Raw genomic sequence first — 18619 nt, 5'->3', positions numbered from 1 at the left:
CAGGCTGCTGACTGGACACAGGGGCGCAGAAGGACAGGGGCCCCTATGTAGAGCTACGTGCCCAAATGTGAATGACCTTAACTCGGCAGGATCCACACACCAGTGGCCGCTGGCTCAGGCCTTGTCCCACTACTCCTCTCTAGCAACATATGAACTGGCTATCACGACAGTCCTCAAGGAGGGAGAGGCCACTGATTTGTGTCTACAGCAAGAAATCCTGTCTAGCCTAGAAAGCAAAAGATATGTAAAATATCTTAAGTTAAAAGTGTGTTTATGTGTAGTCCTAGACTACCCGCACACACCGTGTTACAAGGGAGCCCCACGTACCCCCTGAACGTGTCCACACAGCGGAGGCGCTGCGCTGCTGCAGACGGAGCCCACGCCTCCACCTGGGGAGCGCCAGCAAGCGGGTCTGCCCTGCTTGGAGAGCCCAGCTCCTTCAGAGAAAGGGGAGAAAGACATGACAATTCACAATGCTAAGGAGTAAATTTCATTTTCCTGTTTTTTAGGGAAGAAATTAACAGAGCGGAAAACTAAAGACCGTTGGTCTGAATACTTTCCTCTTGTACAGATCCCATCTAGAGGTCTGGTTTTTCACTTTGATTTTTGTGTCTCCTGCTGTGCTTGCAGTGGCCATATTGATAAATGACCACAGAGAACTGGTCCAGAAGTGCACCCGGTACAAGTGTACCAGCAAATATGTCCATATGAATTTATTAACACCAATAACATGTTCCAATCATTACAGCAGGCCATCATATTTATAGATTTCACATTGACGTCTCTTATGCTTTTGTTTTAATCTTGACGCTCTCTCCACTTAACTGGACCAGTCCAACAGAACTGCCTGCAGAGTGAAGCACATCTCCACAGCATGCGTCCCATGAGCCCGGAGGCCCAGCCACACCGCAGAGAGAAGGGATGCGCCCTCCCGGAGCTGGGAGAAGGCACGCAGGACACACAACCTGGCCTTCCACAATACAGATAAGACTAAGTAAGCCAGATAACAGTGATGATTAAATAGGGAACTGCACATTCCAAATCTAGAAAACCACCCAGACCACAGACGACACATTCTAATAACTCACAGAATTGATGAGGCGATCAGTTTCCCGGGAATTTATTGCCTTAGAAATCCAATTATTAAAGTCATCCAAACTGTAAACAAATAAAAGGCTCAGTTAATATATTTCATTTGGCAGAATTTTCAAAATGATTGGATGTCAAATTGAAAGAAAATTTTAAAGTTCGTATTCTATACAAGTCAAAGAATTAAACATTTTAAAGTTTCTTAACAAAACAAAAATAGAAATCAGAGTTCATAGCAGCAGTACTTATGAACGCCTGACGTTTACAGCACAGTGTCCTCATCAATGAAATAGGAATAATGATAGTGCCTTCATTCAAGAGCTGTTGTGCGAGTGAAATGGGATCAGCATTCCCTGTGGCTGGAATTCTTGATAATAATACTATTAAAATTAGAATAGCAAAAAATTGTAAACAACCAAATGCACTCAATACAGGAAGACTAAACACAGTATGTGGCAGCTGGTGACAGAGGAGATACAGCTAGGAAAATCACAAGAATGTGGGCTCTGTCCATACAAAGAAATACGAATATAAACCATTAAATACAAAAAGCAAAACCCAATACGCAGATGCGATTATCACTAAATAAAAATGCATATATGCACACTGAGAAAGTTTGAAAGTAACTTTGGAGTGATTCAAATAGTTCATCATTGGGTTCTTTTTCCTAGATGGGTGCTTTAGTTCAAAATGATATCCAGATGATATAAAATTGATTTACATGATTAACAAAAGATAAATATATTTACTGGTTTTTCTTTAAAATGAGATTTATACCTGGAAAAAAATCTTTAAAAAAGTGTATCTTAGCTCTTTCACATAATATTTATATTCTGATTTGGTTCACTTACCCTGTTTTTCATTTTTAAGTGGAAATGATCCTGATTTTCAATACATTACAGATTGTTGAATGATTTGATGTGATAATATTGTGTGTTATTCACAATCCCGAAATTTTCTCGGATGGTTTCACTTTTCTTTTGTTTGTCGTGCCGATAAGAACAAGAACTTTTCTAGGTCTATGTCCCCACCTTTGATTACTGAAGTCCACAGAGAACCCTTTCTCAACCCAACAACCTCGGCAAACCGGTGTTTTTGGACTCAGAACTCATAGGCCAATTTATTATTTTTCAAATAATAATGAATACTTAGTATTTTTTATTTGGTATATGAGAATAATTAAATGTTTAGTTTTGGTAAGTACAATTCTTTGATTAGAAAATCAAGAGAATGCACATCTTAGTTTGGTTGTAAATCATCAAGGACTTTCTAGTGGAAATCAAATATAACATTTCTAACTTAATGCAAGTTCTTTTATGTTCTGTGTTTCCAGCTCTCTTCATACTGAAAAGTGCAATCAATTTCATGCTCATCTATGGAAGATTTTAGGAAGTCGAAAATAAATTTCTAATTAAAAAAAAGTATATTTTAGCCCAGGAAAAACATGTTTTGCATAAAATTTGCACATTTAAATTATCCAATACATAGGATTTTCTTTCCTTTTTTTCTTTTTGGTCTTGCAAAGTTTCAAGCATACGCAGAAGTAGACAAGCTAGTATAATGGGCCGCCATGGACCCATCACCCAGCTTCAACAAGCACCTACACACGGTCCATCTGACCTCGTCTATACCCCACCCACTGCCCTCTGTCCTGCCTTGGATGGATCATTTTAAAGAAAATCACAGACATCACATAATTTCATCCATAAATACCTCAGTATGCATCAGTAAAAGATAAGGACTCTTTTCATTTTTAAACATACCTACAATACTGTTACTGCATTTTAAAATATTATTAATAATTCCTTAATATCATCAAATAGCCAGTTCAATTTCCCTGTCTCATAGATTTTTTACAGTTTAATTGTTCAAATCAGTATCCAGATGTGATCCGTATATCCAATGCATACATTTTTAATTTCTTCTGTTTTTCTCCCCACAACTCAACTCCCATTTCTAGTTTATTCAGCACTAATAACATCACCATCACATGAAAAACGTTAAAATAGAGCCATCTAAGGAAGAGTTAAAAGGAGAAGTTAAGATATTTAAAAATTAAAATGGAAAAAAAAGCAGTTAATTTTCTTGAACATGCTTGTTCTCCAAGTGAAAAGGAAAGAGATGCTTTATTCTTACTACTTTTTCAGATTCTTTTCTGGTTCAGACAAATCTGAACTTCCCCAGACTTTCGTGGGCATGCTGGAAAGTGACAGGGCAATGTACAAGGGACTCTTGCTTTGCCAACAAAGCAAGGCTGCCAAGCAGGCTGCCAAGGCAGAATCACATGCAAAAAGGCGTTTCAATTCCACAGTGAGAAGGGTGGAATTCTTCCCTTAGCAAGAGCTTGATATCAGCTACCAGTTACTTTAAAACATGATGGAATAGATCCATTCATCTTAAAAGCACCAAATGAAAACACCCTAATGAACCTGAACATCATTTGCATCTTATCAAAAGATTGACAAGATAATATCTTAATTCAAAGAAATGAAACTCCTCTGCTAGGCTTATGCTCTCTCCCTAAAAAGCAGTTAGGTTAAACGTCTGCTGAGCGGCAAGTAGTTCTTTTACCCTCACACAGTCAGGCTTCTCCTGTGCTATAGGAATTACACTATTTCTAGGACACACAAGGTAGAGGGTCAGAGTGCCTAAACTCCCCAAAGTCACAGGGTTTCCCCATGCTAGCAGACTTAAAGGCTAGGTTCTTTCATCCAACTTGGATACAGCTCATCAATAAAATCTACGATCTTTCCTGAGACCCTAACAGGCTGGGCATATGAAAATTCAATCAATCTTATTCCCTTTAAAACATGAAAGAATTTTCCTTTGAAAGGTGATTTACCAGGCCTGATCTACTTTACTTTGTTTTTCTTTTCCAGGCTACTAATTCATTCTCCCCAGAATTGCTGTTAATCAGGCAGAGGAGAAGGAATTCCCCCTCCCAGCTAACCCTAACCAAGGAAAAGCGAGTCCACGCTGAGGTTGGAGGTACCACATCTCCTCCTCCATCTCTGCTGCCAGGTCCTTGGGCTGGGAGGGGCTGGGAGGAGCTGGGAGGAGCTGGGAGGCTGGGGCTAGAGGGGATGGCCTCCGGGCTCAGAGCCCGAGATGATGAAGAGGGTCCAGTACAGCAGCCGCCTCCCAAAATCATCACAGGCCACCTCCACTCTCTTCGAAGCAGGATGTGAGATCCTCTAAAGAAATAATCATTTCTCAAGCATTTTCTTCTACTTTTTCAGCCATGTGGGAGGATTGAAGGCAAAGATCCATTAGAACCAAGTTATCATTTCCCTGAAGTCACGGACCATCTCTTTTTCTACATTTAGTCCCCACTGCCTAGGACTGGACTGGGCATGGTGGACACAAGAAGTATTCATTTAATCAAAGAATAATGGTCATTTGAAGGGGCAAACTACCTTTCTGAATATATTACCTCTGTATTCTATTTTACTCAATTGTGTCCTTCCTGAACATCTGCTTACCTCAGCAAGAACCTTAGAAAGGACACCACAATGATGAGCGCCAGACCAACAAGGAACGCAATACTCACAGCTATATAAACAAAAGAAACACGTTATCACCAAAAATGTCATCATAAGCATCAAAGTTGTCACATTACATTTAATCCATAAATGAAAAATGCAAACAAAAATGGAAACAGATGAGGGAAAAGCCTATGTTCTTATACTAAATTTCCTATAATTGAGGATACTCTTCATGAGGGGAGTGCTAATTTTCACTATGAAAAATATCAAACAAAAACAAAAGTACAGAGAATTGTATAATAAACCCACATATACCCATCACCTAGGTGCTAGAATTATCAAGGTATTGTCACTCCTGCTTCATCTATTACTACTCTCCCCTCTGTTTTTTTGCCCAAAGTATTTTTAAGCAAATCCCAGACATCATGTTATTTCACCTGTACATCTTCAATACGTGTCTAAAGCATGGGCCTCGTGAAAGACATATTGGCATCATCTTACTCCTGACAAGACCCACTGAGAAGGGCACAACATCACTTCTGCAGTAATCTACCAAAAATGCATGACCTTAATCTAGTCTTGAGAAAACAGCAAGCAAATCCAAATAACAAAATAACTGGCTGTCCTCTTCAGAAGTGTCAAGGTCCTGACAGATGAAGAAAGGCTGAGGAACAGTTCTAGAGTAGAGGAGATGAGGGAGATCTGACAACTAAATGCAACGTGGACCCTGGATTGGATCCTGGACCAGAAAAGGGACATTAGAAGGGATGATCAGAGAATCCTGAAAAGTCTGTGATCAGTTATTAGTATTGTCTCAATGTTAAGTTCCTGGTTTCAATAGCTGTATATGGGATAATTGTACCATGATTATATAGCTTAGGGGTTTGGGGGCAGCTGGGTGAAGGGTGTATAGGAATTCTTTTTTGCAACATTTCTATAAGTCTAAAACTATTTCAAAATTAAAAGTTTCTTAAAAATGGACCTTTTGTTATATAACCACAATGTCATACCAAATTAACAGTAATTCCCTAAAAGAGTCCATATTCAAATTTCTCTAGTTGTCTCAACAACATTGTTTGTAGTTAGTGTGTCTAAGTCAGGATCAAACAAGGTTCATGTCTTGCATTTGCTTATTATGTCCCTCAAGTCTCATTCAGTCGTAAGCAGCCACTGACTTGTTTTAGTCAGTTTTCCTCAATTAGTATGTCTCACGTTCTAGATCTGTCTGTTTGCTTCCTCGTGGTGTCACCAAACTTGTTGCTATAACCTCCAAACGGGAAATTAGCTGTAAAGGCTTGACGAAGAAAGTTCAACTTGTTTCAGCAAGAATGCTTCCCAGGTGGTGCTGTGCCTTCCCACTGCATGACGTCAGGAGCACCTTGGCGACTGACCTCGTGCCGATGCCTGTGCTCAGCTGTGAAAGCCCGCCCCTCCCGTGTCAAGTTCCCCTTTCACCTCATGGTTTCATCCACTCATGATTTTTGCCTAACTCAATTATTTCATTAGGGCTTGCAAATATTCTGCCACGCTGCCACATTTACTAGCTGCAATTCTTCTCGTCATCTAGGACTATTTGGTTATCCTAAAATACACTTAAAACAGGAAGGGCAGGATAAATGCTTAAATCTTTCCTTTCAACTGACAATTTTAAATCACGCTAGTTACCATGAGGTGCCCCTGTTATCTCCAAAGGCAACCAAAGTACTGCTTTTGTTTCTGTCTGGGGAGGGGACTCACTCTTTTTAGTTTCATAATGAACTCACTGGCTTGTGTATACTCAATGCGTTTCCATCAATTACATGCATTATTCTTTTTAATGCTTAAATTATCCCACATTGGCCCTTTCATATCAGCTCTTTCGTTCTTCTGACATGGCCCAATGTCTTCAATAGCTTCACCGTGAACAGTAACTTACTAATGCCCTAGGGATTTATTATATTGTCTAATGGAGGACTCAGGGGGACAGATTTTCTTCAGTGGAGTTATTAGAGAATAAATGGTCCCTCCTTAACATAAGGGGACCTCTGGACTGTCAACCAAACACATATGGGAAATATTACACCCTAAATCCTAAAACAAGGAAAGATACTTGACAGTCAACTTCCCTATTTCTAGTTTCTTTCTACTGCATTAACTTTTTTGGCTTATTTATGCTTCATAATTAAACTAAATAACAACCATGAGAATATAATGATATATCATATGATTTTTTATATATCACATAATTTTCTTGGTATACTCCAATGACACAATAAACACACTATAAATACACCATAACTAAATAGGATAACCTATACCCCAGATTTTAAATTGCATGAAGTGTTGCAAACAGTACTTAAAAACTAAACTTCAGAAAATGCAAATATAGGGCCGCCCCCGTGGCTCAGCGGTTAAGTGCGCGTGCTCCGCTACTGGCGGCCCGGGTTCGGATCCCGGGCACGCACCAACGCACCGCTTCTCCGGCCATGCTGAGGCCACGTCCCACATACAGCAACTAGAAGGATGTGCAGCTATGACATACAACTATCTACTGGGGCTTTGGGGGAACAAAAAAGGAGGAGGATTGGCAATAGATGTTAGCTCAGAGCCGGTCTTCCTCAGCAAAAAGAGGAGGATTAGCATGGATGTTGGCTCAGGGATGATCTTCCTCACAAAAAAAAGAAAACACAAATATAAAAATCAACAAAGAACATATACGTACGAAGGTTACTGTCAACTGGATTCTCATTGACAACTAAGTCACACGCAATTTCATTGACTCCATTTTGGACCTTCTTTACCAAGAGAGAATAGTTTCCAAATTCTCCAAATTTGTATTCCAGCCTAGGAAGATTAGGTAAAATTAAGAAAAATGGTTAGATTAGAAAATAAGAGTTTGGATTTTGGTAATGTCATCGAGACAGAGTGACAGGCGAAGGTGCAGACCAGGCAAAATACAGAAAAATATTTAAAGTTTGGAAGGAAAAGCTAGGGCCGGCCTGGTGGTGCAAGCGGTTAGGTGCACGCGCTCCGCTGCGGCGGCCTGGCGTTGGCCGGTTGGGATCCTGGGCGCGCACCGACGCACCGCTTGGCAAGCCATGCTGTGGCAGCGTCCCATATAAAGTGGAGGAAGATGGGCACAGATGTTAGCCCAGGGCCAGTCTTCCTCAGCAAAAAGAGGAGGATTGGCAGATGTTAGCTCAGGGCTGATCTTCCTCACAAAAAAAAAAGGGAAGGAAAAGCTAGTAACCAAACAGGAAGAAGAGCAGAGAGAAAATGCAGCCTTCAGCAGGTCGCATGGAAACAGGCACAAACCTGCACACTTCCTTCTCCTCCGCAGTGGCATTAAGCTGCAGGACGACGCTGTGCTGAGTGCTCACGCCCACGGCGGCCACGCCGGGCTCCCCGGGCCCTGGACTCTGGGAGACTTTTACCAGAACCTGAAACAGGCACTACAAGACAAAAGCACAAGCCAACTGTCAGAGGCGTCCCCATGTCTGCAGGCTGCCCGAGGGCATGAACATCCAACTGGAGATCCTGAGACAACTCTTCCTTCATACTTACAAAAATGCTTTTAAATTTCAATAATTTAGATAAAATTTGCCTACATAACTATGTGGTGCTAAGGAACCGTACAATCTTTATTCATAGGTAAATTTTTCACATAATTAACAAATACAGCATACCTTAAATCTCGCATTCTATTGTTTTACTTAATATTATTTAACAAATAAATTTCTATGATTCTACCCAATTTGCATATTTATAATTTTTAAGGGTTGCATTATATTCCGTCAAATACTATAACTGTGACTATTTAGGTTGCTCTCAATTTTTCATCCTTTTGTATATAATTTTTTTTTTTTCTGTGAGGAAGATCAGCCCTGAGCTAACATCCACGCCAATCCTCCTCTTTTTGCTGAGGAAGACCAGCCCTGAGCTAACATCTATTGCCAATCCTCCTCCTTTTTTGTTCCCCTAAAGCCCCAGTAGATAGTTGTATGTCATAGTTGCACATCCTTCTAGTTGCTGTATGTGGGATGCGGCCTCAGCATGGCCGGAGAAGCGGTGCATCAGTGTGTGCTCGGGACCCGAACCCGGGCCGCCAGCAGCGGAGCGCGCACACTTAACCACTAAGCCACGGGGCCGGCCCTGTATATAATTTATATAAATTATATTGTTTTAAAAGATCTACACATGATGTTTTTATTCCTTTAAATTCTTTCCCTCAAATAAATTTCCAAAAATGAGATTACTGGACAAAAAATAATCATTTTAATGTTTCTTGTTACATGTGGCCAAATAGTACTCAAATAAGAAAAATTACAATATATTTATTTCTCATTAGTCTTACTAGAATTTAAAAATCATTCTTCTTTTAGTACTAGATACTTATAATATCACAGCATTAAGATTACATTTTAAATTATCAGTAGATGAAATAATTCAATATTCTTTTGCTATTTTACGTTTCCTTTGGTGTGAACCATCTGTTAGACACCCAATTCCCTTGAACATAATCTTAGAAATATGTCCTCATACATTGTAATATTAAACTCTTAACTATATCAAATATTTCCCCATTCTAGTGCTTTCTTTCTCATCTTGTTATATTCTGCTGTTTGTAATTACAAGTTTTTTTAAAGTTTGATATAGTCGTACTAATTTGGCTTGTTATTTTTTCTATTGCTTCATTAATTTAAAAATGTATTCTGCCTTTTTTAGTCTTTTTCAAGTTTGCGGAGGTTTTTTTAACTTGAATCCACTTGGCGTATGTGATAGATGGTATACAATTCTAAATACCTTTCCCCACAGTTTTAGTTGTAATACATTAAATTCTTATGTAAATTAGATGGTACTTCTTACACTTATTTTGGTCCGTTGGTCTTCGGTTCTCTTTTGTGGCTACATAAATGACTGTGCTTTGTAATATAGCTTGTCCAGTACAGCAAGTCTCCATATTGCCCACTCTCATTTTGGGCCATCCTTTGATTCTTTTGCTCATTTACTTTTTCATGTGAATTTTGGAATCATTTACACAGATTCTACAAAGCATCCATTGACATATTAACAGCAACTGTGTTAAATGTATGAAGTTGGGAAGTACTGTCATTTTCCGATGCTTAGCCTAATACCAGAGTGAATTGGCTATTTCTCCATTTAACCTATATTTTTCCCATTAAAATTTTATCATTTTCTTTTTTATTTTTTTTTGTGAGATCAGCCCTGTGCTACCATCTGCCAATCCCCCTCTTTTTTTGCTGAGGAAGACTGGCCCTGGGCTAACATCCTTGCCTCATCTTCCTCCACTTTATATGGGACGCCGCCACAGCATGACTTGCCAAGCAGTGCGTAGGTGTGCGCCCAGGATCCCAACCAGCGCACCCCGGGCTGCTGCAGCAGAGGGCGTGTACTTAACCACTTGCGCCACTGGGCCGGCCCCTCATTTTCTTAATATGTAAGTTCTATAGATTCCACAAGAATAAAAACACAAGTCATCATAAATAAATCTTTCAATATGCTAACTTATTCTACTTGATAGAATTTTAAGATTTTTGCGCCCATACTAATTAGAATTTCATGTTTTTGTCAGATTTCTTTTCATGTCTTTGCAAGATTTTAAGATTAACATCCTATCTATACTGCAGAACAAATCAGATGTCAAGCCATCCTTTTTTGGGGGGGAGGGGAAATTATATTTAGGGTCAGTTTATACAGACTGAGAATCATTTATTTGAAAAATGTAGGAAAACATTAACTATTTTTAGGTGGAGAAATCTGTTATAACTTTCTAGATTTCTTAATCGGTTGCTGATCTATTTGTGCTCTCAATTTCTTGAATCACTCCATATTTTTTGAAGAAAATCAATCAACTTTTGAATATCAAATTTATCACCTTATAACTGTTCATCGGACCATAACTATTTTAATTACAGTGGTTATATATATCCTAATTCCTAATTTTATTACTTTCCATTGTTTTCTTAAATTTATCAGTAATTTATCAATTGTGTGACTTTTATTTTAAAAAATCATGTCTTGACTCATTCTTATTTCAATTTTTCTCTCATCTTCCAGTTTACTTAGTTATTATTTTTATTGCTTCCTTTTTTCTTCTGGTTTGGATGATGACATGCTTTTTCCAAAACTTTGAGATCTCTCTGCAGTAGTTCTGCATGTCCCTTTCCTTCCTGATTAACAGAAAGCAGATCCTGACAGTCCTGAAGCCAGAGCGAGGGGCACGAGTCCCAGCACTACCACAGAACAGCAGGTAACCTGTTACGAGGAACTCAGGAGAAGCCAGTTGACTTCTCGTAATATCAGTACCCCAACTTGAAGACATATCCAGATGTCTCCTCTCTACTGGATTGCTGATACAACATATCTCAGACACAGAGCCGGCCCTCACTAAGCAGTAGCTGCAACTTCTACTATCATCATCTTTATTTTGTGTATGTGTGAGGAAGATCAGGCCTGAGCTAACATCTGTTGCCAATACTCCTCTTTTCTGCTGAGGAAGATCGGCCCTGGGCTAACATCCTTGCCCATCTTCCTCTACTTTATGTGGGACACCGCCACAGCATGGCTTGATAAGTGGTGTGTAGGTCCGCGCCCAGGATCCGAACCTACGAACCCCGGGCCACTGAAGCAGAGTGCATGAACTTAACCACTAAACCACCAGGCCAGCCCCTCATCGTCTTTATTATTAGAAACATTTAAATAAAATTTTTCATAAGAATTGCTTTGTCCAGGTCAATGACTTTTCTGTGAAAAATTTGTATTATATTCCTATTACAGTCGTTTGTTTTTGTTGTGCAGAGATGTGAGATCGTAGAATGTATAATCTCTGTGTTTTGTATTTACTTAGTCTCTTTCAGCCTAATCAATGTATGTATGTATAACTTTCCTCTTTCCAAAAGGAATTTTAAATTATTCACAATATTTTTTTTTTAATTTTATTTATTTATTTTTTCCCCCAAAGCCCCAGTAGATAGTTGTTATGTCATAGCTGCACATCCTTCTAGTTGCTGTATGTGGGACGCGACCTCAGCATGGCCAGAGAAGCGGCACGTCGGTGCGCGCCCGGGATCCGAACCCAGGCTGGCAGCAGCGGAGCGCACGCACTTAACCGCTAAGCCACGGGGCCGGCCCTATTCACAATTTTTAATACAGTCTGAGTCTTGTTGTTGTTTTTTTTCCTGGGAAAGATTTGCCCTGAGTTAACATCTGTTGCCAATCTTCCTCTTTTTTTTTCCCCCTCCCAGAGCCCTAGTACGTAGTTGTATATTCTAGTTGTAAGTCCATCTAGTTCTTCTATGTGAGTTGCCACCACAGCATGGCTACTAAAGATGAGTGGTGTAGGTCCTTGCCCAGGAGCCGAACCTGAGCCACTGAAGTGGAGCATGCCGAACTTTAACCGCTAGATCATCAGAGCTGGCTCTCTGAGTCTTATTCTTATACAAGTTAGTCTATTTGCATTTATTATAATTAGTCTAGACTTACCTACCCTGAAGTTCCTCCTCTATTTTTGTCTTCTTTTCTCATTTATATATTTTCCATATTGCATATTCTTTTTTTAATATTTTAAAGATACAGTAACATTAACTATTATATTTATCACACTTAGAACATGTCTACTTAAAAAAAGAAATGTCCTTGTTTATTCTAATTTATGTCTAAAAATAATAAACAGTCAAAAGTAACAGATAACCACTTCGGATGCCTTCCAGGCAATGAAAGTGCAGTATTTCTGTTTTCCTCTCCCACTCACCACTTTTCCATGCTCTCCACCTCCAGATCTAGATCCCCTAAGGAATTTTGTTGAGTATTCTAAGAAGCAATTTTCTGGGTTTTTTTGTCAGTTACATCTTACTTTTATTAGTCAATTATAATAATTACTTATAGTTAACATTACAGTAATAACTTTTCTCCAACTCTTGTTCTCTTTTCCAAAGACCTTGTTAACACATTATAAGGATCTCTGTTTTGAAGCTGTGACATCTGGTCTACCCATGTTTTCAATGTTTATGTATCTCTAGGTTTTTCTACTTTAAGGGACGCGAGACAAAGAGGAAAGGACATTTTCAATGCAGCGAGGTAACTGATCTCTAGGGGGTACCGTCACCTTTAAATATCTTATAGATGTTAGTCCACCCTTCCCAGATTTTTATTACTTGGTTTACTAAATACGAAGTTATTATAATTGGCATTCCTTTGAATACTTCTCTCTTTATACTTGCTTAAAGATTTTAAATTATCATTAAAGTTCAAACTTTAAAACAGTTCGCGTCTAGGCATCATTCTCTGGGTGTTTAACCTCTAGAGGATCATATGTGTCTTCTTCGCAAATTCCAAGCTAAGGTCTTTTTTGCAGTTAGAGACATTTTTTACAATTACGTTTAAGTACAGACTCTGTACCTCTCCTTTACACATTTTCCTAGGACATAATCATCTCCATGCTCTTTTAAATAAATTAGCAATTTCTTCCTTGAACTGGTGTCTTGTAGCCAATTCTTCCTGGTTTTTGATTTTTTAATGTCACCAGCGTCCCTGTTTTGTACCAATGATTCTACATTTTTTTAATTCTAAAGACGCTCTTACTTGCCCTACGGCTAATACCTTGACAATGCATCTTTTTCCCCCTCAGCGTGTTTTCCTGAGGATTTTGGACCTTTATTAAAGTCTTTTCAGAAAATGTTTTTCCCATTCTCAGAGTTACGTGTGATTCTTGTGGCTTTTTAATTCACTTGTTGTTGATTTTTTCCAGGATTCTTCTAGGTCCTCCTTAAAGGCTGATAAATCTTTTCTTTGTCTTGAGCTACTTTTTTAATATTATAGATTTTCTTTGTTTCACATTACTTTACAGAGCTTTCAATGGGTTTAATCAAATTACAGAGGAGGTATCATGTATTGCTCCAGAATCTTTTCATCCATACTGGGGATTTGTTTGTTTTTTAAAGCTATTTACAGTAAACAGGTCCCTATACATTCAAATTCCTCCTCTGAAGGAGGCACGTTGAAGCTCTTAATTTGAAAATAACGAACATTTTATTTTACATGGAAGAACAGCCTTGTCCTTAAAAAGCAACGAGGCCTAGAATAGGGGTAACACCTCAGATAAAAATAAATTCTTTATCATCAGAAGGGCAGATCCTGGGAGAACGGCCCCGGCCTCAACTTGAGCCTCCTCACTGTCCTCACTACCTTCGCCCCTGGAGAATACCCAGACGTCTCACTTCTTCTCTGGTCCAGCGAGAAGGTTCTGCATTAGGCAGAGGAGTAAAATAAAACACGGTCTATCAGTTTTTCTCATCACTGAGAACTGGATTTTTAAAAGATGCGTAGGGGAAAAGATAAGAAACTGATGCTGCTCACTGCTACGCATTCTCCTGATTATATTTCTCCTGACTATGTAGCTTATTTGTTTCCTTATCTATAAAACTGAAGTTAACAGGTGAAGGGCTTCAGGTATGAGAGCATCAAGGATCATATCAAACCAGCCCCAAAGCACACAAAAGTGTGAGCAGGAAGTCAATACCTACATGATAACAGCGTTCAGAATTCCAGTAGACGGTCAGGTTTGTCCCGAGTAGCTCATTATGGATAAGCAGCAAAGCCTGGTCCATCTTCAGCTCTACATGCCGTTTCTTGTCTAAGTTTGAAAAGAATTAGAAAAATACTTTAAAAAAAACCAGAAAAACAAGGCCCTCGATAGCTGTGTTGGAGACAAAGTGCACCTGTGTGACAGTGGCTTCACAGCTGTGTTCCCGGATGCCTGCACTCAGTCTCCAGGGTCTCCAGGGTCTCTAATCCCTTACTCGGTGACACACGGACGCGCATGCACACGCACGCACACACACCCAGGTCCCCTTTTACACAGGTGCCTCTCCTACAAGCGAGGATTCGGTCAACCCCACTCACACACAGTATGTACGAGGACCACGTAAGGAACTCACATCATCAAAGCAGAGGAGCGATGGGCACTGACTTCAGCAGTTTCCACATAGCCTCTATTTGATAATATGACAACTTCATGAGCTAGGCACTTGCTCCATTGCACAGATGAAGAAATTAGGGCTCACTGGCTCAGATAATTGCCCATGGCCACAGAGTTTTCTGTGAAATCACTGAATTTGTGTGATTCCAAAGCCCAAGCTTTCTCGACCGTGTTCCTCGGCTCTGAGCATGGCGTGGGCAGCTCGTGAGACCTGTAGAACCTCAGACCTACTGGGTCAGGACGTGCAGGTCAGCAGGGTCCCGGGGGGGTTTGCACCACCTTTCAAGTTTGAGAAGCTTGACTTTGTTTTCCTACCAAATTGGCAGACAAATCTAGAATGTGCACCATCTATGTGGCCTCCTAGAGCATCTGGTGATGGGGTGAGCGCTAAGCCAAGGGAACACGGAGCAGTGGGTCTTTCTGCCTTCAGACTGAGGCTCAACCTCCCTCCCTAGCCCTCTCAAAACTGCCACAGAAACCAGAAGATTTAGAACTCCACATCAAAGTGATATAAAGCAATCACCTCGGTGATTACTGGCTAAAGTTAAAGCAAAATGCTTCATTTAGATCAACTAGGCCATTTCTATTATATTATATGAAAGAGAAATTAATTTACCCTCTAGCTTCTGGGCAAAAGAAAAATAGGGAAACTATTTAATAACACAACTAGAAAGGTAATAATCTAGCCTCTTTTATTTTGTAACATGAAAGCTTCCTTCAGGGCTCCCAGTAACTCATCTGAAGGGTTAATTCAGAAAACTCTTCACTGTAGCCAGCCTAAATCCTTCTTTCTTTTCTTTTTTTGTGAGGAAGAGCAGCCCTAAGCTAACATCCATGCCAAGCCTCCTCTTTCTGCTGAGGAAGACTGGCCCTGGGGTAACATCCGTGCCCATCTTCCTCCACTTTACATGGGACGCCGCCACAGCATGGCCTGACAAGCGGTGCGCTGGTGCGGCCCAGGATCCAAACCTGGGCTGCCAACAGCGGATCGCGAGCACTTAACCGCTACGCCCTGGGGCCGGCCCTAAATCCTTCATTTTTAAGTCTATCCTAATTTACCCTTATTTAGTTCTTAGTGAATACAAAACACACAGTTTGTTGTCAGTGCGGCGAGTAACTCCGGCTGCTAGCGTCCCTGTGCACAGCAGAGCAGAGCCCCGCCCGGTCTTTTCGCTCCAGCCTCTCACCTTCCGGTGCTGTATCAGACAATGCTCCGCTGCTATTCATAGGGTTTTCACGATGAGTTTTTTCGGAAGTGGGTGGCCAGGTCCTTCTTCCTAGTCTGTCTTAGTCTGGAAGCTCTGCTGAAACCTGTCCACCATGGGTGACTCTGCTGGTATTTGAAATTCCAGTGGCATGGCCTTCAGCATCACAGCAACACGCAGCTGCCACAGGATGACAACAGACAGATGGGTGGTGTGGTTCCCTGACCAGGAAATGAACCCAGGCCGTGGTGGTGGAATCTTAACCATTAGACCGCTAGGGCTAGCTAAAACACACCGTGTATAACTCTTAATAATCTACTCAAGCTTTTTTTCCTCAGGGCTCAACAAAGCTTTACCAACCACTGTTTCTGTTCTTTGGCGTCCTTCTGGACAGCTTCCAGTGGAAGCAGGGTTTGGGACCAGGAGTATAATAACATGGTGAGCTAAGTACGTGGACTCCAAATCAGACCAACCTGAATTTGAATCCCACCCTGCCTCAGTTTCCTGGTCAATAAATTAGGGGTCATAACAGTGTGTACTTCATAGCATTGGTGGGAGGGCTAAAACTGAAACATATGCAAGGTGCTTGGCACAAAGCCTGACACAAATGATGCAAGTGACCCAGGACACATCCAATCAATGCAGGCACAACAGGGGCTTCGTTAGGATTAGGAACATTTGCTTAAATATTTTTAAAAGCTGTTTCTCCCTTTTTCATGTCGCCTTATTTCCAATTTCTCCCCATTTCCTACTTCTTCCTATCATAAGAAATGATGCTATAGGGCCGGCCCCGTGGCTTAGCAGTTAAGTGCGCGCGTGGAGGCAGGGTTCGGATCCCAGGCGTGCACCGAGGCACTGCTTCTCCGGCCATGCTGAGGCCGCGTCCCACATACAGCAACTAGAAGGATGTGCAGCTATGACATACAACTATCTACTGGGGCTTTGTGGAAAAAAAGGAGGAGGATTGGCAATAGATGTTAGCTCAGAGCCGGTCTTTCTCAGCAAAAGAGGAGGATTAGCAGGGCTGATGTTCCTCACAAAAAAAAAAAGAAAGAAATGATGCTATATATATCTGAAAATTAACATGTTCTTCTTTTCACATAGTTCCCAAAGAAGGAACTTCCAGGAGTGAAATTTTTAACCAAAAATAGCTTTTTAAATAGCTGCCCAATTATTTGTGCTGATTTATAACAGCTGTGGTGCCTGTCAGTTCCCAGGTGATACAAATAACTATACACTCACTGTGTGCCACGCCCCAAGAGCCCTGTGAAAGACCTGTGGGTGTCTCCATTCGCTGGATGACATATCCGAGGCCTGGAGTTCAAGCACACCAGCCATCAGGATTCAAACTGCGGATAAAGGGATGAGTGTACATCAACATCCCTCTGTATAACGACTGTTTTTATTCATATTTCTATGAGTCTTTAGTGGTGGGTTGAGTAATGTTCTTATTTTATGTTTAGATTTTCCATATTAATTGCAGACTTTGAAAGCTCTTAATTGTCATCAATACTAATTATTTTATATAGGAGTGTGTGGAGGAGCTTAACCCTAGCTGAATATTAGAATTACCTGGGAAGCCAAAAAATAAACCAAAAAATACCAATGCCCTGGTCCCATCCCAAACCAATTAAATCAGAATCTCTGCCTAATCATCATGATTTTTAAAATTTCCTCCCCAAAACAACAACAACAAAGCCCTCCCCAAATAATTCTAATGTGCAGCCAAGGTTGAAGACAACAACCAGAGAGACTCTGAGGGCAAGGCCAGGGCATTCTGACACCTTTGTACTTTTCTGCATCATTTGAACATTTTTTTTTAAATCAATGAGTCTGTATCACTCACACACACACACACACACACACACACACACACACAGGAAGCAATTCCTAAGGCATCCAATATGACATTAGAAATTGAACCCGATGCTCAGTTTCAAGAAAAAGCTGCCAACTTCTGGTGCAGTTGCTCTTAGAAATACCAGGACACCACTCAAGAAGCATCATATAGAAAGAACAGTTCCCTCCTCCTCTCCCTGTCCACAATGTCTTCCTGAGGAAATAAACCAAATAAAGTCACCTTTCAATAGTCCTGGGGTAACCGTGCTGTTTGTGTTAGACTTTTATTTCATTTCCAAACATTTAATTTCTGGTTCTAGTCTCTGCTTATGAATGTCTTTGCTGGGAATATTTTAAAAGACATATTCTACTTAATTTTTTTTTTCAAGTAAACTTGAGTCCTCAAATCATATGAAGATAGACTTCTTAGTAGGAAGTTGTCCACCCCAAACCTTGACTCCAGGTGGCACTAAAAGCCTGGCTGTCCTCTCAACACAGCCTCCTGAAGGTTCCAGGGTGGATGGTACTCGTATGTTCTCCCTCACTACATAGAATTACTATTTACAAAGCACCTTTTTCCTAAAATAATCATGGTTATTAATTGGCACTAAAATACAACGAAAGAGCCTTGTCCGGGCTCTGGCGCTGACAAGCTGTGACCGGGCAGGTGAGGTACCCTCTGGGGGTCTGTCTCCTCAACCATAAAGGTAGGCACTGAGGTGGGGGGAGGGGGAAGCAGCACACACAGCCGAATGCGCTCAGCTGTCTTTTCCCAGTTCATTTAGTCGTCGCCCGACAAGATTCTGATGGGAGAGGAGGGACAGTTTGAACTACACACACTGACACCCAAACCCCCGCATTCTGATACCAAAAAGGGGGTGGGAGGAGGCAGAAGAGAGGCAGGTGACAGTCACACCTTCCCCCAAACTGATCCAACGGCGTTTGCTGCACTTGACTGATCCCACAGCATCCCCTGGGGCGGGCCTTGCTTCTAAGATCTTCTAGGGCCCTGGGATCCTCGTTCC

The 18619-nt window shown here is 40.8% G+C and overlaps 1 protein-coding gene across 4 annotated transcripts in view; it reads right to left on the bottom strand.

Moving 5' to 3' along the window:
• LOC101400836 (heparan-alpha-glucosaminide N-acetyltransferase) overlaps positions 1-18619 on the bottom strand; it is a 32793-nt gene that overhangs the window by 13142 nt on the left and 1032 nt on the right. The window contains exons 1-7 of one of the 4 annotated variants that reach the window (XM_087418620.1): positions 15738-18486; positions 14096-14205; positions 7869-8005; positions 7276-7397; positions 4572-4641; positions 1089-1158; positions 328-437 (exon numbers count right to left, since the gene is read on the bottom strand). In XM_087418620.1, the coding sequence (XP_087274746.1) occupies positions 328-437; positions 1089-1158; positions 4572-4641; positions 7276-7397; positions 7869-8005; positions 14096-14205; positions 15738-15777 (659 nt within the window). In that variant the 5' untranslated portion in view covers positions 15778-18486. Of the gene's footprint in view, positions 1-327; positions 438-1088; positions 1159-4571; positions 4642-7275; positions 7398-7868; positions 8006-14095; positions 14206-15737; positions 18487-18619 lie in introns of those variants that run through there. The other 3 variants (XM_087418617.1, XM_087418619.1, XM_087418618.1) reach the window with 3 other exon arrangements.

The sequence above is a fragment of the Ceratotherium simum genome, chromosome 28 (assembly GCF_057802395.1).
Source record: "Ceratotherium simum simum isolate JZ-2026a chromosome 28, ASM5780239v1, whole genome shotgun sequence".
Classification (NCBI taxonomy): Eukaryota; Metazoa; Chordata; class Mammalia; order Perissodactyla; family Rhinocerotidae; genus Ceratotherium; species Ceratotherium simum.
The sequence above is the reverse complement of the archived record's forward strand: the minus strand, read 5'-3'. Positions and strand labels throughout refer to the sequence as shown.